At 43.0% G+C, this 18874-nt stretch overlaps 1 protein-coding gene across 1 annotated transcript in view; it reads left to right on the top strand.

Annotated features, from left to right (window-relative positions):
• Positions 1-482: 482 nt before the first annotated feature.
• Positions 483-18874, top strand: part of SMYD2 (SET and MYND domain containing 2) — a 58532-nt gene continuing 40140 nt past the window's right edge. The window contains 2 exon segments of the mRNA XM_017868795.1: positions 483-696; positions 698-796. Of these exon segments, the coding sequence (XP_017724284.1) occupies positions 626-696; positions 698-796 (170 nt within the window). The 5' untranslated portion in view covers positions 483-625.

Here is an 18874-nt window from a genome sequence, read left to right as displayed (position 1 = left end):
GGCAAACTACGTTCTCATTAGAGCCACAAGGTTTAAAAACCTCTAACCTTGGAAAAGCACACGTCAACCCTCTGCACACCCAACTTCTCTACTGTGGTTTCCCCTCTGCCGCTTTCTCCTTGGCCTTCCTCGATCACTGCCTCTAGGGTCTTTACAAGGGCAAGTGAACGTAGGGTTTGGGAGTCGGCTTCGCCCCCTTCTATTTACCGGGTGCTGGTCATCCTTCGGGCCAGGCTGACTGTCTAGGGGTGGCCCTCGGATACCTGCTCCGCGCAGGTGACCCCCCTCCCACCGAGGAGGAGGGCGCGTCCCGCTTGCTCCGTGGAGACGCCGCGGAGGCGCACACGCCTCACGCCCTCCTCGCAGAAGCCAAAGGGGCTGCGGCTCTTTGTCGCGGCCACACCGGAAACGGCCCGGAGCGCGCGCGGGGCGGCCGCCGAGGGTCCCGGCGCGGGCGGGCCCGCGCGGGCCCGGGCGGCCGCCGTCCCTTCCGGGGACGGGAGCGCCGCCGCGTCCGCCGGGCGGTCCCACCCCGCCCCCCGCAGCTCTGGGTGACGCGTCTCCAATAACAGCTCGCCAGGAGCCGCAGCTCGGGCACAGCCGGCGCCCGCGCCCCGCCGCCACCATGAGGGCCGAGGGCCTCGGCGGCCTGGAGCGCTTCTGCAGCCCGGGCAAGGGCCGGGGGCTGCGGGCTCTGGCAGCTCCAGGTGGGGGACTTGCTGTTCTCCTGCCCGGCCTATGCCTACGTGCTCACGGTCAACGAGCGGGGCAACCACTGCGAGTACTGCTTCGCCAGGTAGGGCGGCGGCGGCGGCGGGCGGGCGGGCGGGACTGGGGGCGTCCGAGCGGGAGGCTTGGATCGCGGCGCCAGGGAAGTGCGTGCGGCTCGCGGGTGTCCTAGCGCCGTCGCTGGGGCGGGGTGGGGGGCGGGGAGGGGAGGAGGCCCCGCGCTGCAGCCTCACGCCGGGCACCACGTGCGAGAGGAAATAGGATCGGTGCCCGCTGCACGCCCTGCGCTGCACGTTTTCAGAGTTGCTCACGCAGGATGCGCAAACTCGGGAGTGCAGGTTCCTGCCTTCAAATGTGGGCTCCGAGCCAGGCTTGTTCCAAGCCTGGACACTCACTGCCCTCCCGGTGCATTGGCAGCGGAGCCCCAAATTTGGGCAGCCACGGGCTGTCACCTTTAACTTATGCTTCCTGCGGTGTGTTCTGTTCCCCACAGGACAGCCCTGCCTCAAATTGGCCGTTTCTTCCAAGGAATTTAATGACTTAGTATATGTCTTGTAAAGTACGTTTACGTGTTAAAGTACGCTTACATGGGTGTTTGGAGGGACGCCAGTGAGCACTGACCACACGCCCTGGATTCTGAGGCGCTGCAACGATGAGTTGCAGTGTCCAGTTTTGGTTTGGGATTAGGAAGACGTGGTCGCAGTAAGGGATTGGGCAAGATGTGTGGTTGCTAATGGTATTTAATTGTAAGGTACCATATGTATATATGTGTCTGTGTTTGTTTATATGATGCATATACATTTGCACACACCAACACATATAATTATATCCTCAACTCTTATGAGAGTTTCAGAGCTGAAAGGCACATTAGAAATCACCAATTCGATCCTGTCTTTCACTTAATAGATGAGAAAACTAAAGCCCAGAGAGAAAGTGGGGTTACCTTTATCCATTCACACCAGTAGTGAAGGAAGTGAAATCTAGCCTCATTCACTTCTACCTATTTCTTACTGGTTAGGTGCTCAGTAAATTTACTAAGGCAGGAGGTACGGCTTTGGGGTTAAGTTTATATCAGGCCTTCCAGTACTCTGAGTAGAGACCATGTTTTGCTTTCTTTGAACCTCAGTTTCTTCATCTTTGAAATGGAGATTCCTGGGCTGGATTAAGCTGACCTGCAGTCCTGCAGGGACCTTTTGAGTGCAGGTCTCAGGTCCAGCATACTCAATCTCTCAGACCTGTATGCCTTATTCTACAATAAGACATAGCAAAAGAAGGGACAAAGGCTAAATATTGTAGTAATCTTGCCCAGACTCCCTGCCAGAACTGTCTTCCGCTTGGGGGGACCTGGAAAGGAACTAGACACGGAATCATGCCGTGGGCAGCTTAAGGGCTGTATGTGATGTGGCTCTTTGAATTGGTGAGCCAAGAGCTAAAGGGTCATGGCACCACTTTGCAACGTTTGAGTGAAGTGAGCATTGGGTTTTCCCAAAGTTAAAAAGGCTGCTGTGACTGGTCCCTTGATCTTCTGAGCCTTGCTGTGGCTCGGAGTCTGCAGCAGCGTGGGTGTCTGCAGTGGCAGGAGCAAAGCAGGTCAGGCAGCACAGAAGGAGCCTCCCTCAGGGATCCTGGCAATTCCTGGAAGCCATCACCTAAGACCATGGATGCCAGGCACATAGTAGGTGCTTACTTTATATGGGTAGTTGCCATTCCTGGCCCCCAGTGAATGAAAGATCAAATCCCTCTGGGTTTAGAAGGGATTAGAAGAACTGAGAGATGCTTCTGTTTAGCCGTAAGTCTCCTAATTGTTTCTACTACGCATACTCCCAACCTTAGAACGTTAAGTGGATGGTGAGATGCAACTTCACAAAGCATTCAGCCTGGATTATTCTGCCATATGTGACAGTTTGCTGCCTTTTTTGTTGCTGCATTTTTCTGATTGACATTTATTAGTGTTATTCACTGTTGCCTTGGGTCCCTCACCAGGGCTGCAACTTGCAATGGGGTGTTATTACGACTTGCAAACCCCTTCTCTGTTTGATTTCCCTGAACTTCTGTCAATATCTATAGTTTATTTCCTCTCTGTTTCCCCAAAGAATTTTTTGAAATCAATTAAAATAATACAAAAGAAATGATAGCCATGATACTTACACAATTAGAAATATCTTTGTACCCTACTTTATGATTTCTATGAAATGTGAATCGTTTAGTATTAGTGGTTAGATCATCTGATAGATTCAGCATCAGTTCCTCTGTCTACAATTCGTGTATGACCTAGGACAAATCAGTCTGTCCAGATGTATGAGGGGAACGTGTATTTTCCTCCATAGGGCCTCAAAGTATTGGAGTAGAATTCTGCAAATGTTCATACGTACAGGTCAAAATCTGCTGCCTGCCTCAGCCCCACACACCCAAAAGAAAGCTACCCCTTATCCTTTCTTTTGCCAGAAGTTTAACGTAAACAGTATTGCTTAAGATAAATGAACTACCCAAGAATTTCCATGTCATATTAATTGTATCAGGATCTAACTTTTTTTGAAGGAAAGAAAAGTTATTTCTTTATGTAGGAATAAGTATATTCTACAAATTGAGAAATAATGGAAAATGTCTTAAGTCTCAACAGAATGGGATTCTTATGGTCAGGGCAATTCAGACAAAGGTTTGCTTTGAGGAGTTTTTAATTTGTATCACGTTTCTCAGTCTGGTGGGTGCCACTGGAGAAGATGCGTATCTTGCCTGAGCTGCTAGAAGGCAGCTCCTAATAATATTATATAAATTTCTTCCACTTGAAAGCTGTCCCTATCAGACTTCTCAGATACACTTTATACACACATATACACGTAAATGCACACATACATATTTTGGCCATTTATCACTGTTTTTTGGTGTTTTTTTTTTTTTTTTTTTTTCCCCAGATATATAGATATGTTTGTTTGTTTTGAAGCAGAGTTTCGCTCTTGTTGCCCAGACTGGAGTGCGATGGCGCGATCTCAGCTCACCGCAACCTCTGCCTCCTGGGTTCAAGCAATTTTCCTGCCTCAGCCTCCCGAGTAGCTGGGATTACAGGAATGCGTCACTATGCCTGGCTAATTTTCTATTTTTAGTAGAGATGGGGGTTTTCCATGTTGGTCAGGCTGGTCTCAAACTCCCAGCCTCCCAAACTGTTGGGATTACAGACGTGAGCCCCCGCACGCGGCCAAGTATGTTGTGTTTTAAACTGAGTTTCAGACTTTTTTTTTTTTTTTTGAGACAGAGTCTCATCTCGCTCTGTTGCCCAGACTGGAGTGCAGTGGCACCATCTTGGCTCACTGCAACCTCCGCCTCCCGGGTTCAAGCAATTTCCGGCTAATTTTTGTATTTTTAGTAGAGACAGGGTTTCATCATGTTGGCCAGGCTGGTCTCGAACTCCTGACCTCAAGTGATCTGCCTGCCTCGGCCTCCCGAAGTGCTAGGGTTACAGGCATGAGCCACCGCACCCGGCCTAGACATGTTTTAACACCCAATGTGATTTGTCTTAGAAGGAGACAGGGTTCCATTTAAATATTTGTTCTGTGTGCCGTTCCTCAGGTAGGCAGATGTCTCCCTTTTGATATTTTGTTCTCTTGGCTCATGGGTTATTTAAGGGTGAGATTATTGTCATTTCCTTGTTTCTTCTGAGTGTAGGGGGGAACCAGGAAAGCCCATTTAGCCTCCTTGGAATAGAGCTGTTAGAACCCAGTTTCAGTGAATTTCGGTCATGTCTGGCTTAGATTAGTTGTTTTAAAAATTAAATTGTTTGCATGAGCCAAATGCTGTGATTAAGGTGTCCTGCTTCAGCAGTTATAAAGACTTTTTTCTCATGTCCCCCAGATTTATTCTCTAGTGTATTCATCTTAGCTTTCCTCTTGTTTTATCAAACCAGCAGAATAATTTTTAGTTGATCTTTATCGGTATTAAGGGCCATGAAATCCTAATGCTGTTTTCCTGAAGTTCTCTGAACTGGCCCTGGTTCTGGCTGCCTGAAGCTGTGCATGAGAAGGGGACCTTGTCCCCAGGGCTGCTGTGACTCTGGCTCTCCTCAGAGTGCTTTCAGAGTTGTCTCGGGGGAGAAGTGGCTTCAGATGGATTTAAATCATCATGTTTTCTGAATTAAAAAAAATTGAATGTGTGCTCTAATAAAGGGGTTCCCCTTCTTTTTTAGATGTAGTTTTATAAAATAGGTGGTAAGACTAAAACATACATACAACAGATTTCCTGTAAACAGTTCCATTAAAGAATACAAAATTCAGCGATCTGTATGTTAGGTAAGGAAATGCTGTTTTCACTTTCCGCCTTTCAGTATTTCAAGGTTTCCTGTACATTAATGCATAACTTAATGACAGGGATATATTCCAAGAACTGCCTTAGTAAAGCAGTTTGGTCCTTGTGCCAGCATGCTAGAGTGTACTTACACAAAGCTACATGAGAGAGTCTACTATTCATCTAGGCTGTATGATGTAGCCTATTGCTCCTAGGTTACAAACCTGTACAGCATGTTTCTGTACTGAATACTGTAGGCAATTGTAACACAATGGTAAGTATTTGTGTATCCAAACATATCTAAACATAGAAAAGGTACAGTGAGAATATAGTATTACAATCTTATGGGACCACCTTTGTTCACATGGTCTGTCATTGACTGAAATGTTGTTAGTGCATGACCTTATTTCAGTAGAAAGCGCAAAGCAGGGACTTTGTGGCAGGTGGATTGGGTTTGAATTCTGGTTTCATTCTTTCCTGATGGTTTGTCTTTAGGCCAGTTATCACTTAACCTCTCTGAACTCCCAGGTTCCCTTATCTGTAAAATGTGCATACTAATGCTAGTGCCATTAATCCCAGCACTTGGTAGGCTGAGGTGGGAGGATCGCTTGAAGCCAGGATTTTGAGACCTGCCTGGGCAATGTAGCAAGACCTCATTCTCTACAAAAAAAAAAAAAGGTATTTAGTTTAGCCAGCTGTGGTAGCCCAGTCCTGTAGTCCTAGCTACACTTGGGTAGGCTGAGGTGGGAAGATCCCCTGAGTCAGGAGGTTGATGCTGCAGTGAGCCATATCACCTACTCCGGCCTGGGAGACAAAGTGAGACCCTGTCTCTTAAAAAAATAAAAATAAAAAAGTGCGGGCTGGGCATGGTGGCTCACGCCTGTAATCCCAACACTTTGGGAGGCTGAGGCGATGGATCACTCGAGGTCAGGAGTTTGAGACCAGCCTGGCCAACACAGTGAAACCCTGTCTCCACTGAAAATACAAAAATTAGCCGGGTGTGATATAGTCCCAACTACTTGGGAGGCTGAGGCAGGAGAGTGGTTTGAACTTTAGGAACCCAGGAGGCAGAGGTTGCAGTGAGCTGAGATCACGCCACTGCACTCTAGCCTCCATCTCAAAAAAATAAAAGCATACGAACACCACCCTACCAAGCTCAGCTTGAGAATTAAATGACAGAGTGAAGAAAGTTAGGTACTCAGTACAACCCTCGCACACAGTGAGCCATCAAAATCACACCCTGATCTCTCTCTTTTATTTTTTTTTTGAGATAGAGTCTCACTCTGTCACCCAGGCTAGAGTGCAATGGCACAGTCTCCGCCTCTCAGGTTCAAGTGAGTCTCCTGCCTCAGCCTCGCAAGTAGCTGGGATTACAGGCGTGTACCACCATGCCTGGCTAATTTTTGTATTTTTAGTAGAAATGGTATTTCACCATGTTGGCCAGGCTGGTCTTGAACTCCTGACCTCAGGTGATCTGCCTGCCTCGGCCTCCCAAAGTGCTGGGATTACAGGCATGAGCCACCATGCCTGACCTGATCTCTTACTTATACTTGTTTGATGAACTCTGCTGGCTAAATGTTTCTAACTTAATTAAATTGTGTGATAAAATATTACAATTTTAGGGGTGTTTTTATGGAGTTATAGGGAGGGGTGGATACTGGGAAGGAAATACTGGAAATTGTTGACCAGTGGAATCACCATTAAACTGGCCTATTGGCTGGACGCGGTGACTCACTCCTGTAATCCCAGCACTTTGGGAAACCGAGGTGGGCAGATCACTTGAGGTCAGGAGTTTGAGAGCAGCCCGGCCAACGTGGTGAAACCGCATCTCTACTAAAAATACAAAATTAACTGGGCATAGTGGCAGGCGCCTATAATCTCAGTTCCTCGGGAGGCTGAGGCAGGAGAATCGCTTGAACCCGGGAGGTGGAGGTTGTGGCGAGCTGAGATTTTGCCACTGTACTCCAGCCTGGGCGACAGTTAGACTATGTCTCAACAATAAAAAAAAGATGACCGTTGACCCATAGCCACAACCAGCACTTCTCAACCTTGGGTTCCCCAGAATTAATGATGGGCGTCTGGGGTCAGTTTTCAGGATTTTTCAAAACCTAATGGAAATAGTATAACATACCTACACAGGTAAACCTTCAAAAAAGAGCCTTTTCTCACTCCAAAGTGCTTAGGCACTTTAATATTCTTTTAATAAGATTAAACAAATATTTATAGAGAGAAAAGGAAGGAAACAGAATTTTCCACATTGCAAGGATGTCAGGGCTCCTTTCTGCCTTTTACTTTCAGCACAATTGTTTCAGCTGCAGCAAGGAGCCGGCCTTTAAGACTTCAAATGTGCCAGGTGCTGTAACTCACGTTATTTTTCATATGCGGGGAACATAATTTCTGTTATAGCTTATAGGGACTCAGTGACCAAGCTGCACGTTTGGAACCGATTTCAGATGAAAGAGACAGAATAACAGCAGGATATCCTGAAGTGAAATTCAAACCCTGGTGAGTTAAAACCACCATCTAACACCTTTCCCTCCCCAAAGCAATTGCACAGAATCCTCTCAATCAAAAAAAATCTGAAGAACCTGTATAAAATGGCATTTCTTTAAATCATATTGCTCTTTGCAGCCCATAAAGCATTTCCAGATACATTCTTATTTTGATCCTTCCAAGGATGGCTGGGATACACAGGGCCTTATTCCATTTTACATAGAAAGAAACTGAGTGTTAGAGAAGTTAAGCAGTTTCTCTGAATTTCATACGTTTTTTGTCAAATATTTATTGAGTGCCTTTTAAAGGCTGGACTCCGTAACCTTCAAGGATGGAGCCAAATCCCCATGTTCCTTGTGTGATCTTCCTGTGCCCCCTTTGGCCTGAACCTACTGTGTGGTTCATCTGGGCACTTAACCCTACTTTACTACTGTGTGGTTCCCTGGAGACTGGGGACTTAATCCATCTCTGATATCTCCTTGATTGAACACAATTTATAACTGCCCAACAATTTAACAAACGAATGCATTGTTTAAATAATTGTTTTAAGTTTTAAAAAATGATTCAGCCACTTTAGATCTATATCTTATGCTGATATGGGCTTAGATTATAATGCTTTGAAATTTGCATAAGAGCTACACATATTCTTTTATATGTATGAATTATTATGTAATAAAACATAAAAAGAACACGAGGCTTTGGTCCTTTTGTGGGCTTGGAATATTTTTAATATTACGCTAGGACTAAACCAGAGTTAGTCATCTCAGTCTTTATACCTACATATAAAGAGTTTCGTTGTGCACATGTACCCTAGTACTTAGAGTATAATAAAAAAAAGAAAGAGTTTGTTTCTGTGCCGTGTGATAGGGCAGCATCAGCCAATAGCCTTTTTTTTTTTTCCCTCCTTAAGCAAATCCATTCTTCAGGCTCGCTCTCTACAGAAGTTAAATCTCTGAGTTGTGGAAATGGAATTTATGGTGCAGCGATAGGAGGAGGGTCCTGGTTGGTACTCCTGTAGAACAGGCAAGTTGCACACCACCTGTAAGAAGGTTCTTGTAAAACTATGCTAATTTCTTTGAGAAGATGCAGGGCTCACTGCTATAGTTTGGCAGGAACCTGGTCTTGAGGAGAGCTCAGAATTCGTGAGAATTCAGGACAGCAAAATTGTCTTTTAGGATTTGATATAGTGAGAGAATTGCAAAGGAAGTTTCTACTGTATTTGGGTGTTTTAGGCTTACTGCTTTGAACTTAGGTTAATATTCCCTCCTCTTTTCCCTGTCAGTCTAAAAATATGAAATAATTACTATTTTATGCCACTTTATTTCTGTCCTCGAAGGAAGCCATCAATAATTACAAGCATGCTTTATCTTCCTGGAGTCATGAATAACTAAATTCACTCCCCCCATCCATACACATCTTTTTTTGGACCTCAGATGTACAGTTGAGGTAATCATACTTCTGAGTTCAAGTGCAAGGCAAGTTTGGTTTTTCAGAATGTCCCCTCTCATTTCTGGCTCTTCTCACAGGCAGCTCCTCTATGGGTTTGGTGGTGTATCTTTGAATACATGTGTATGTGTGTCCTGATGATCACTCGGGAACTAGACACACCTAGAACAAGGCACCCTGGTTGTACTTGGCAGATTCAGACCTTGAGCTCTGTTCTGATCCTCCTGCTCATTCAGCGTTTTTCTGTAGCTGTGTCAGGGCAGGGGCCCCTGCACTGGCCCCTTCCTCCTGATGAGTGGCCTGTTCTGACATTGGGGGAGGCAGGGCATTTTCAGGTCTCCTTTGCCTCTCAGGAACTTGCATTGTTAGCCCACCCACATCCCCAACGTTCACTTCTTTGGATTTCTAGGAAATCTGCAGTAGTTTAGGGGTGCAGTCCTTTGGCAGGGAATTAACTGAAGTACCTGCCTTTTCAGGGGTTGAACCCATGACCTTGGCCTCATTAGAGCTCTAACCAGTCACAAAGCACACACCTCACTTTGTGTAACTTCTGCTGACTTGTTCCTGCCACCCTCCGCGGCTTCCTATTCAATTGCAAAGGCGTTCACACCAACACAATAGAACAGAAGGAAATCAGATCTCTTCAAGACTTCTCTGAAGGACAGAAATATGCAATTTAGCAGGAAAATAATACAAAAAAGTCTTGAAGGTTCAGGAAACAACTTATCTTTCTAGTCCATACATTCGCTGAGAATCCAGCTGTGTCTCTCAGATTCTTCTTCAATCAAAAATTTAAAAATAGTATGGGACTCCTTGTGTCAATTTATTAACATAAAATCTAGTGACTCTTGTACATGAAGTGGAAGGTTTCGGATGACTAGGTAGAAATATTGCATGTATATTATTAAAATGGATTGGGTTAGCTTTTATAAAAAAAGTGGATCTGAGAATTCATAAGTGCTTGTCTTTGGCAAGTTTATAGTCCCTAGAGATAAAAATGAATGCATGCTGTAACAACAAAGACACAGTTGTGTTTTAGCGAGTGCTCTGTGATGCACAGGGTGTGTTGGTGCCCAGGGGACACAGAGTCACCATGGAGGAGAAGAGAAACAAGGACAACTTGCTAGAGAAGTGAAATTCACACAGGGCTTGAAGACCTGAATGTATGTTGGGGGAGGGACATGTTAAGATAATCTGGCTGTCCAAAAGATACAGGTTTTATTAGAGCCAGATAAAAATCTCAAGGATTTTATGTCTTGGCACTTGGAAGGAGTTATGTTGAAATCTGGGTTCTCTTTCATCTATGGGGACCAAGAAAGACTCTTCAGGGATGTAGGTACTGACTCATATTTTTGATGAGATGGTGATTTTTCTTACTCTGGTGATGTTTGGGTAGGAAACATTTGCTCATTTGCCACCTGAAAAATCTCTTCTCTGTCAATTCCATGAATCTGTGGTACAGTGACAGTTGCTGTTCACAGCAATAACCTCATGTGTTCTTAAAACCTCAACAATAAGACACATTTAATTATGAGCCAATAGTATACTCCCTAAGGGTAGGAATTCTGTTTTTTAACTCATTCAAAAACATTTGTATTTTTGGATACTTAGTGGGTTCTATAATTCTGGAAAACAACTCCAAAGAAAAGGAACAAAAATCCCTACCACCATGGAGCTTATTTTCCAGCAGCTTTTGTTCATCTTTATTTTACCCCCAGTTCCTGGACTTTGTAAGGCTTCAGCAGATGCTGTATAAAAGGCAGGAAGGTTTGCGGGTTATGTTCTTTTTATTTCTTCTGGTCATCCATATATGTCATGAAGAACATTCTGTTAACCAGAATGTTTAACCACGTTGGGACTCGGAAAATGGTACCCCAAAGTTTGGCCCTTTGGCAGACAGAGCACTCTCCACTGAAGGGGGTTGGAAGGGCCTCAGAAGCAAAGACTCTGTGACCTTCCCTGCCCGTCAGTCTATTACCATTATTAGCTCATACCTTTTTGTCCATTCTTCATTGAACCTAAGCATAAACAGGCAGTTTTCCTTGAGTTCTTGAGTTGTTGGGCTCTCATTCTGAAGGATCTTGTGTCACGTAAAAACTTTGACTAAATCAATTTGTTATGTTTTTATCTTGTTAATCTGTCTTTTCTTCCAGGGGTGTTGGCCATGACCCTTGTGATGGATGAGGAAGGACATCACATGCTTCCACCCCTACAACTACAACACCCTGTCTCATGACTGACACAAGCTAAGAGAGAGCTTTGATAAGATAATACTCAGGTCCAATGAATTGGCAACATCCCTATGTTGGTTAAAATAGCAGCAGCTCTGGGTAGATATATTTTAGAAGTTAATGAAATATGGCCTATCCATACACCTGAGTAAATATTTTATTTTATTTTTTTTGAGACAGAGTTTTGCTCTGTCGCCCAGGCTAGAGTGCTCGATCTTGGCGCACTGCAAGCTCCACCTCCCAGGTTCATGCCATTCTCCTGCCTCAGCCTCCTGAGTAGCTGGGACTATAGGTGCCTGCCACCAGGCCTGGCTAATTTTTTTGTATTTTTAGTAGAGACGGCATTTAACTGTGTTAGCCAGGATGGTCTCGATCTCCTGACCTCGTGATCCACCAGCCTTGGCCTCCCAAAGTGCTGGGGTTACAGGCGTGAGCCACCACGCCCGGCCACCTGAGTAAATATTTTAAACAGTAATCTAAAAAAAGTTTAGGGTTTTGTTTTTTGTTTTCTTTTTTAACTTTAAAACATTCAAGTTAACAAGGAAGTAGGGATTTAGGAAAAATCTATTTCATCCAATATTTAATTGATTTCTGCACATGTTCCAGCTTTACAAGATACTCAGCTACTAAATATTTTCTAGGTGCAGAGAGAGAGAGAGAGAGAGAGAGAGAAGCCCACCTTTCTTGATCTACTCTGTCTGTGAATCTGAGGATTGCCCCTGATAGAACTCCATGGTAGAGTAAGGGCTTCAGGAGCCATATCTGAGTCTAGCTTGCTCTGCTGTGTTATTTTCACTCTGGTCATCCTAAATTGCTTATAGTAATGAATACACACATGCACACACATATATGCACCTTGCTGATTCTCCTGTCTGTGTCCCTCTTTGCCTGGCTCACCCCTTTGGTTCTGAGAAATCTGTCCTGATTTCTGCAGGCTGGATTAGTTCCCTTCATCTTTGCTCCCACAGCACCTCATACAAACTTCCTTTATCACACTTACTCTTTGTATACATGAATTAGGTCTTAGTCATCTTTGTAACCCCAGGATTTAGCAAGAAGACTGGCCTCTGTTCCTGCAGTAAATATTTGTGAAATGTATTAGTCTCATTTCTGCATCTTATCTTACTAGTGGCCCTTTGCATAGGCCTCATCACCTCTCTTAATCTGCAACTGTTCATTCTTGGAAATGACTCCTTGTAAATACTCTCAGAACTCTTCATTGACTCCCTGCTTTCTTCAGGACAGATTCTTTGCTAAGTGCCCCTCCCATCGTATCCAGCATTACCCCTCACTGCATTTTGACTTAGACTCTAAGTTCAATTTGGGTGGTCTTTGCAAAGCTGAGGAATGTCATTCTTCATTCTTCCTATTGTCCATTTGTCATCTAGAATACTTTCTCTGTAATATTTCCTTCCCTGTCCTCTGCCTTCTTCCTAGGTAAGGCCTTAGAGCCTCTGTTTGTTTATACTCAAGAAAGATTCAGATCAAATTGCATCTCTTTCAAACAAAGCTTTTTCTGTTTCTGTTTTTTTGTTTTGTTTTGTTTTGTTTTTTTGTTTTTTTGAGACAGAGTCTCTCTCTGTCACCCAGGCTGGAGCACAATAGCACAATCTTGGCTCATTGCAACCTCCGCCTCCCAGGTCCAAGTGATTCTCCCGCCTCAGCCTACTTAGTAGCTGGGATTACAGGCGCGTGCCACCATGTCTGGCTAAGTTTTGTATTTTTTCATAGAGATGGGGTTTCACAATGTTGGCCAGGCTGGTCTCGAACTCCCAACCTGAGGTGATCCACCCCTTGGCCTCCCAAAGTGCTGGGATTATAGGCATGAGCCACCGCGCCTGGTCCAAAGCTTTTTCTTGACTACTTCAGCCCGCACATCCTTCATTTTATTTATCGACTTGTTTGTATTTTGCAATAATTTACTATTTATATTTATTGAACATCATACTCTTTCAAGCATTGTGCTCTCACTGTGGAGTTTCAGAGATGAGTAAGACAACATGCTCAGTAGGTGCTGTTTCCCTAACTTCTGTGTCTTCAAAGAGCTCAGTCCTAGGGGTAGCTTTCTGCTCTCAATTCCGGGTCATGTGGGCCATTTGGATGCCGAATCATTTTGCCTGATATTTATATTTATTTACCACTCTCATGTAGGCAGGGCAGATTTCCCCAAATAGCTCTTTTTTGGGGGGCGACGGAGTTTTGCTCTTGTTGCCCAGGCTGGAATGCAATGGCGCGATCTTGGCTCACTGCAACCTCCGCGTCCTGAGTTCAAGCTATTCTCCTGCCTCAGCCTCCCAAGTAGCTGGGATTACAGGCATGGGCCACCATGCCTGGCTCATTTTGTAATTTTAGTAATGACGGAGTTTCTCCATGTTGGTCAGGCTAGTCTTGAACTCCCGACCTCAGGTGATCCGCCCACCTCGGCCTCCCAAAGTGCTGGGATTTACAGGCATGAGCCACAGCGCCCAGCTGCTCAAATTTTTTTTTTTTAACAACAATATTATTTCCCAGTATGGCTGTAGCACAGTACTTTTGTACCTAGAAAATAACACTTTTGAATATAAATTACTTAGCTATGATAGATTAACATGTCTTCTTACTGCCTCATGTGCAAGATTTTATAGTATAAAAAATGTTCTTCATTCAGAGAAATACAAATGGAATCAATAAGGATTGAAAGAAAAACGTCTGCTAAATCTGTTCAGATGGTATCTGATCAGTTTAAGTTTTCAAGGTAAAGTCCACAATTGGGGGTAATTCGCCTAAACAAATTGGTAATTCAATTTTTTATATTTTGTTTGCAGGAAAATAAAACTGAGGGGATGAGAGAATGTCGACTCTTAAAATTCTTTTGTAGGCAATTAAAAAGAACATTTTCCAGGCCAGGCGCGGTGGCTTATGCCTGTAATCCCAGCACTTTGGGAGGCCAAGACGGGCGGATGGCTTGAGGACAGGAGTTCAAGACCAGCCTGGACAACATGATGAAACCCTCTCTCTACTAAAAATACAGAAATTAGCTGGGCGTGGTGGTTCATGCCTGTAATTAATCCCAGCTACTTGGAGGCTGAGGCTGGAGAATCTCTTGAACCTGGGGACCAGAGATTGTAGTGAGCCACGATTTTGCCACTGCACTCCAGCCTAGGCGACAGAACAAGACCCTCTCTCAAACAAACAGACAAAAAACACACATTTTCCTGTAAGTAAGATTCAGAACAGGTCTGTCTGAATAGGTAGTTAACACTCATGTTTTGCTGCAGCAGACCTGACCATGTTCTGGGAACTCACAATTAGCATTAGACTATAAAGGAATTTTTATCATGGTTTATTTCTGTTTTATGTGCGGAATGTTGAAGTGAGGAATACTGTTAGGAGTATTTTAAGTTTTCAAGTAGTTAAATTTATATTACTTTGGTGTTGTCATTTCCTTGATATTTAATCACGTGAGTTTTACGCAACAGCAAGCATAGGGGACTATAATAATATTAGTATTCATTACAAGGTACTAATAGTAACATCTGTCATTTAACTGGAAGAAACGGTCGATATTATTTTATTATCAGTTCCTTCATGAGAGAACTGAGTTAGAAAGGCATTCGTTGTTTTTTTGCTTTTGACTTTTCAATCAGAAGGCATTAGAGAAGTAAAGATAAAAGTAGCAAGGAAGTGTCATTCTGACCTTGCACGAAAGTTAAGACCAAGCATTTCCAGAGGAAAATGTGAAATTTTAAAAGTGCGTACATTCATTCTTCGGACGAGCTTTAACTATTAGAGATTGTGCAGGGCCTACAAGAGGAGATTCGGATATAGGTGTCCAGGGGCTGAAACGAAAATGTAACGTTCACTGTTTCACAGGCTAAATTTTTCTCTCCTATATTCATAAGCTTTGTGAATTTTTTTTTTTCTTTCTAAGGCAAAGGTAAATTTTGTCTGGGCCAGAGCCTGCATGAAAACAAATCCGTGTTATTTTGTAACTAGGTCAGCCATCACCCTGACCACTAAACCCAGCTTCCTCCTTGTAAATTACCGCTCCACTTCCAATAGTTGGGAAAACCTATTAGTTGCCACCTTACTGCCCTAAATATTTCCTGCCTCCCCAAGAGGATGCGGGTTCTAACTTTTAACAAGCCTCAGAACAAAGCCTGGTGCTGAGCGAAGGTTCAGCACAGCCCTGGGAAGAAGCCCCCTGCTGCACGTGGGTCCCGTTCACTGTTACATTGTGGATTAAAGTGATGTGTGGAGCACCTTTCACTATTACACAAAAACCTGTAGCCTGAGTATTATCCTTGTCCCCTGACCAGGGTTATAATAGGGTTCTGCCACAATTCCTCCAATTTTTATTTCTCTTAAACAAGATTGGAGGCCTTGCTAGTATAACCACCCTCACTGGGTGGGAGGCTAACTTTGTTTCTGATTGTCTTATTTCAACCTATGGTGAAGTTACATTGCGCTGCTGGGCTTTTTTCCCTTTCTCTTTTTCATTTGGCTGGGGCTGCCTCTGTTCAACAGAGCAGACTTGTCACTTCTTCTGTCATCATTAGTTAAAAGTAATTGTTATTGCAAACCCCGTCTATGCCAGTATCATTTTCTTTCATGGTGAAACCCACTAAGCATTCATTTCAGTAGCAGAAAGTAGGGAGCTTACAGAATCAAATCCGTTTTATCTAGACCAACAGCACCTGCGGCAACGCGTTAACTAGCAGTTGTTAATTACATTTCTAACTTGTTGATCTTCATGGTTTCCGATTTTTAAAAGCAAGGAAATTAATCACTGTGTGTGTCTCCTCCAGTAGGAAATGACAGGAGCGTGTCTTCTAAGTTCTGTTCCAGTCAGTAATAATCAAATACTTGCATTTTCCTGTAACATTTCTTTTCTTCCTTTGTGGATGGAACTATTTCTTACGTTCAAAGAACCCTTCTGTTCACAGCAGGGTAGATATTTGCCCATAAAACAAAGGCTTTAGAAACATAGATCCTCTAGCTATGAGTCTGAGTGAGACTATGCTGATGATATTTCAATAGTTGACATCACTTAAAAAAAAAGCACAAAGGCTAATTATAAGTGTGGTAGTACCCAGCATTTATTGAACGTTTACAGTGTTCTAAGCGATGTGTTAAATGTTTTGCTTGCATTTTCTCATCTAACTTTCATAGCAAACCTATGAGGTGGAAATGATATCTTTATTTGACAGTGAAGGAAACTGAAGTTCAGAAAGGGCTAATAACTTGCCCCAGATCACATAGCACATCAAGTACCAGAAAGAAAAAAGGATTTGAGAGAGGGAAGTGGGAAGAGTAACTCATCATATTCATCCTAAATTGTGAGACAGGAATCAAGAAGCAGCAGAACAAAAGCTGAGGATTTTTTTCCTAAAACTTGCACCTGCTTCTAGGATACGTCATCATCACAGGTTAGAAAAAGACATGGTCAGCTACTTTATTCTCACGTAAACGTTCATCATCAAGGTAGTTAAACAATCTGATCCATCCTGTGATTCATTCTTAAGAATATCAGAAAAATCTAAACAATCTGCCTTGCAGAGTGCTTCAACTGTATACAGCAATTTCCACATGAAGAAGCCACTCCACCCAAATGTGTTACCATAGGCCTGTGGCTCCACATTCTAGAAGCACATTGGACTCTCCTGGGAGCTTTCTAAAAGTCCTAGTGCCTGGGCCCAACACATACCAATTGAATGAGAACTGATGAGCCCTGCCCCAGACAGCCAAGGTTGAGAACCACTGTGAGAGGTTATTAGTGATTCACTCTACACTTTCTTTTTTGTTCCACTCCTTTGGGGTTCAGTTCTTTTTTTTATTATTTTTTTATTTTTATTTTATTTTTTATTTTTTATATATAATAATATTTATTAAACTTTAAGTATCTAGGGTACATAGTGAATAGTACAGAGAATATATAGATATACATATATATAAAAAAAAAAAAAAACTTGTGACCAACATGTTGTGATGCTGCCACATCAACTCGATAGCAACCACATACCATTACCATCATTTATATAGGTATAACATCCCAAATGCAATCCCCTCCCATCTCCCCTCTCCATGATAGGACCCGATGTGTGATTGATATACACATATACATAGAGATACAAGTAGATCCATTGTTCAGTTCCCACCTTGAAGTGAGACATGCGGTGTTTGGTTTTCTGTTCTTGTGATAGTATATAGCTAGATAGATAGAATATATAGCAGCTGCATCCATGTCCCTACAAGGACGCAACAATACATACACATATATATTATATAGAGATACATAGATAATTCCATGGTGTAATATGTGCCACATATATTCTTAATCAGTCTGTCCAGTGGACATTTGGGTTGATTCCAGTCTTGCTATATGTAGAATACGTGCACACAATAAAAACATAACGTGTGACTATGTGATCCATTTATAAGACAGCTGATTTATAAAAATCCTTTGGGTATATACCCAGTAGTAGGAGAATAGAAGATAGAAGAGATCATATGGTACAATCCTAGGTTCTAGATCCCTTGGAGAAATTTGGGGCCCCTAATACTGTTTTCCATAATGGTTGAACAGTTTCATCCCACCACAGTGTAAAAGTGGTTCCTGTTTCTCCACATCCTTCCAACACCTTGTTGTTCCTGACTTTTTAATATTGCCATTCTAACTCGTGTGAGATGGTATGTCATTGTGGGTTTTGGATTTTGCATTTCTCTGATGCCAGTGATGACGGCATATTTTTCATGTGTCTGTTGGCTTGTATGATGTCTTCTTTTGGAGATGTCTGTTCATATCTTTGCCCATTTTTGATGGGGTTGTTTGATTTTTTCTTGTATATTTGTTTGAGTTCTTTGTAGATTTCTGATATTAGCCCTTTGTCAGATGAGTAGATTGCAAAATTTTCTCCCATTCCTGTAGGTTTGCCCCTGTTCACTCTGATGGTAGTTTCTTTTTGCTGTGCAAGAAGCTCCTTTAGTTTAATTGATCCCATTTGTCAATTTTGCTTTTGCTGCGTTGCTTTTGGTTGTTTTTAGACATGAAGTCCCTTGCCGATGCCTATGTCCTGAATGGTACTACCTAGGTTTTCTTCTAGGGTTTTTATGGTATTAGGTCTAACATTTAAGTCTCTAATCCAGTTCTTTTTTTTTTTTTTAGGGATATTTTGTTTTCTTTATTTTGTGCAGTCTTTTCCCAAACTTCCTGAACAATTCAGATCATATTACATTGCAAACGAAAAATTTATGACTGGTCTTTTGTAGAAACAGAGTTTATTCCAACTGCTTTGTATATTCCTACAACGAAAATGGATAGCCCATATGAAGTTTCTCTCTGGCTGTAACTCTTCAGTCAGCAATAGTCGAACACTCACAGGCTCTCTCTCCTTCTCTCTCAAGCACATGTACTACACACACACAGTACAGGTACCAGCTCAGCAAGTTTTAGTTTGAATTTCAGCCATGGGACTTATGAAGAGTTTAAATTTCTCGCTAGCTGTGGAAAGAACTGAAGCACACGTCTGAATAATTTAAACAGTGCTTCCTCCCCGCCCCCACCCCACCTCATCTAGAATTGCTTAAACCAAAATAGATCAAAGCCGATTCTTATGTTAGTCACTATCAGTAACAGTAGCTATCAAAAATTGTTAGCTTTTCTTCTCTACTCTGAAGGCAAGCTGGCCCAAGAAGACCTATGTTAAGAAAATTCACACTGC

The sequence above is a fragment of the Rhinopithecus bieti genome, unplaced genomic scaffold, assembly GCF_001698545.2.
Source record: "Rhinopithecus bieti isolate Rb0 unplaced genomic scaffold, ASM169854v2 scaffold_2574, whole genome shotgun sequence".
NCBI classification, from domain to species: Eukaryota; Metazoa; Chordata; class Mammalia; order Primates; family Cercopithecidae; genus Rhinopithecus; species Rhinopithecus bieti.
This window is presented reverse-complemented; position numbering and strand designations above follow the sequence as displayed.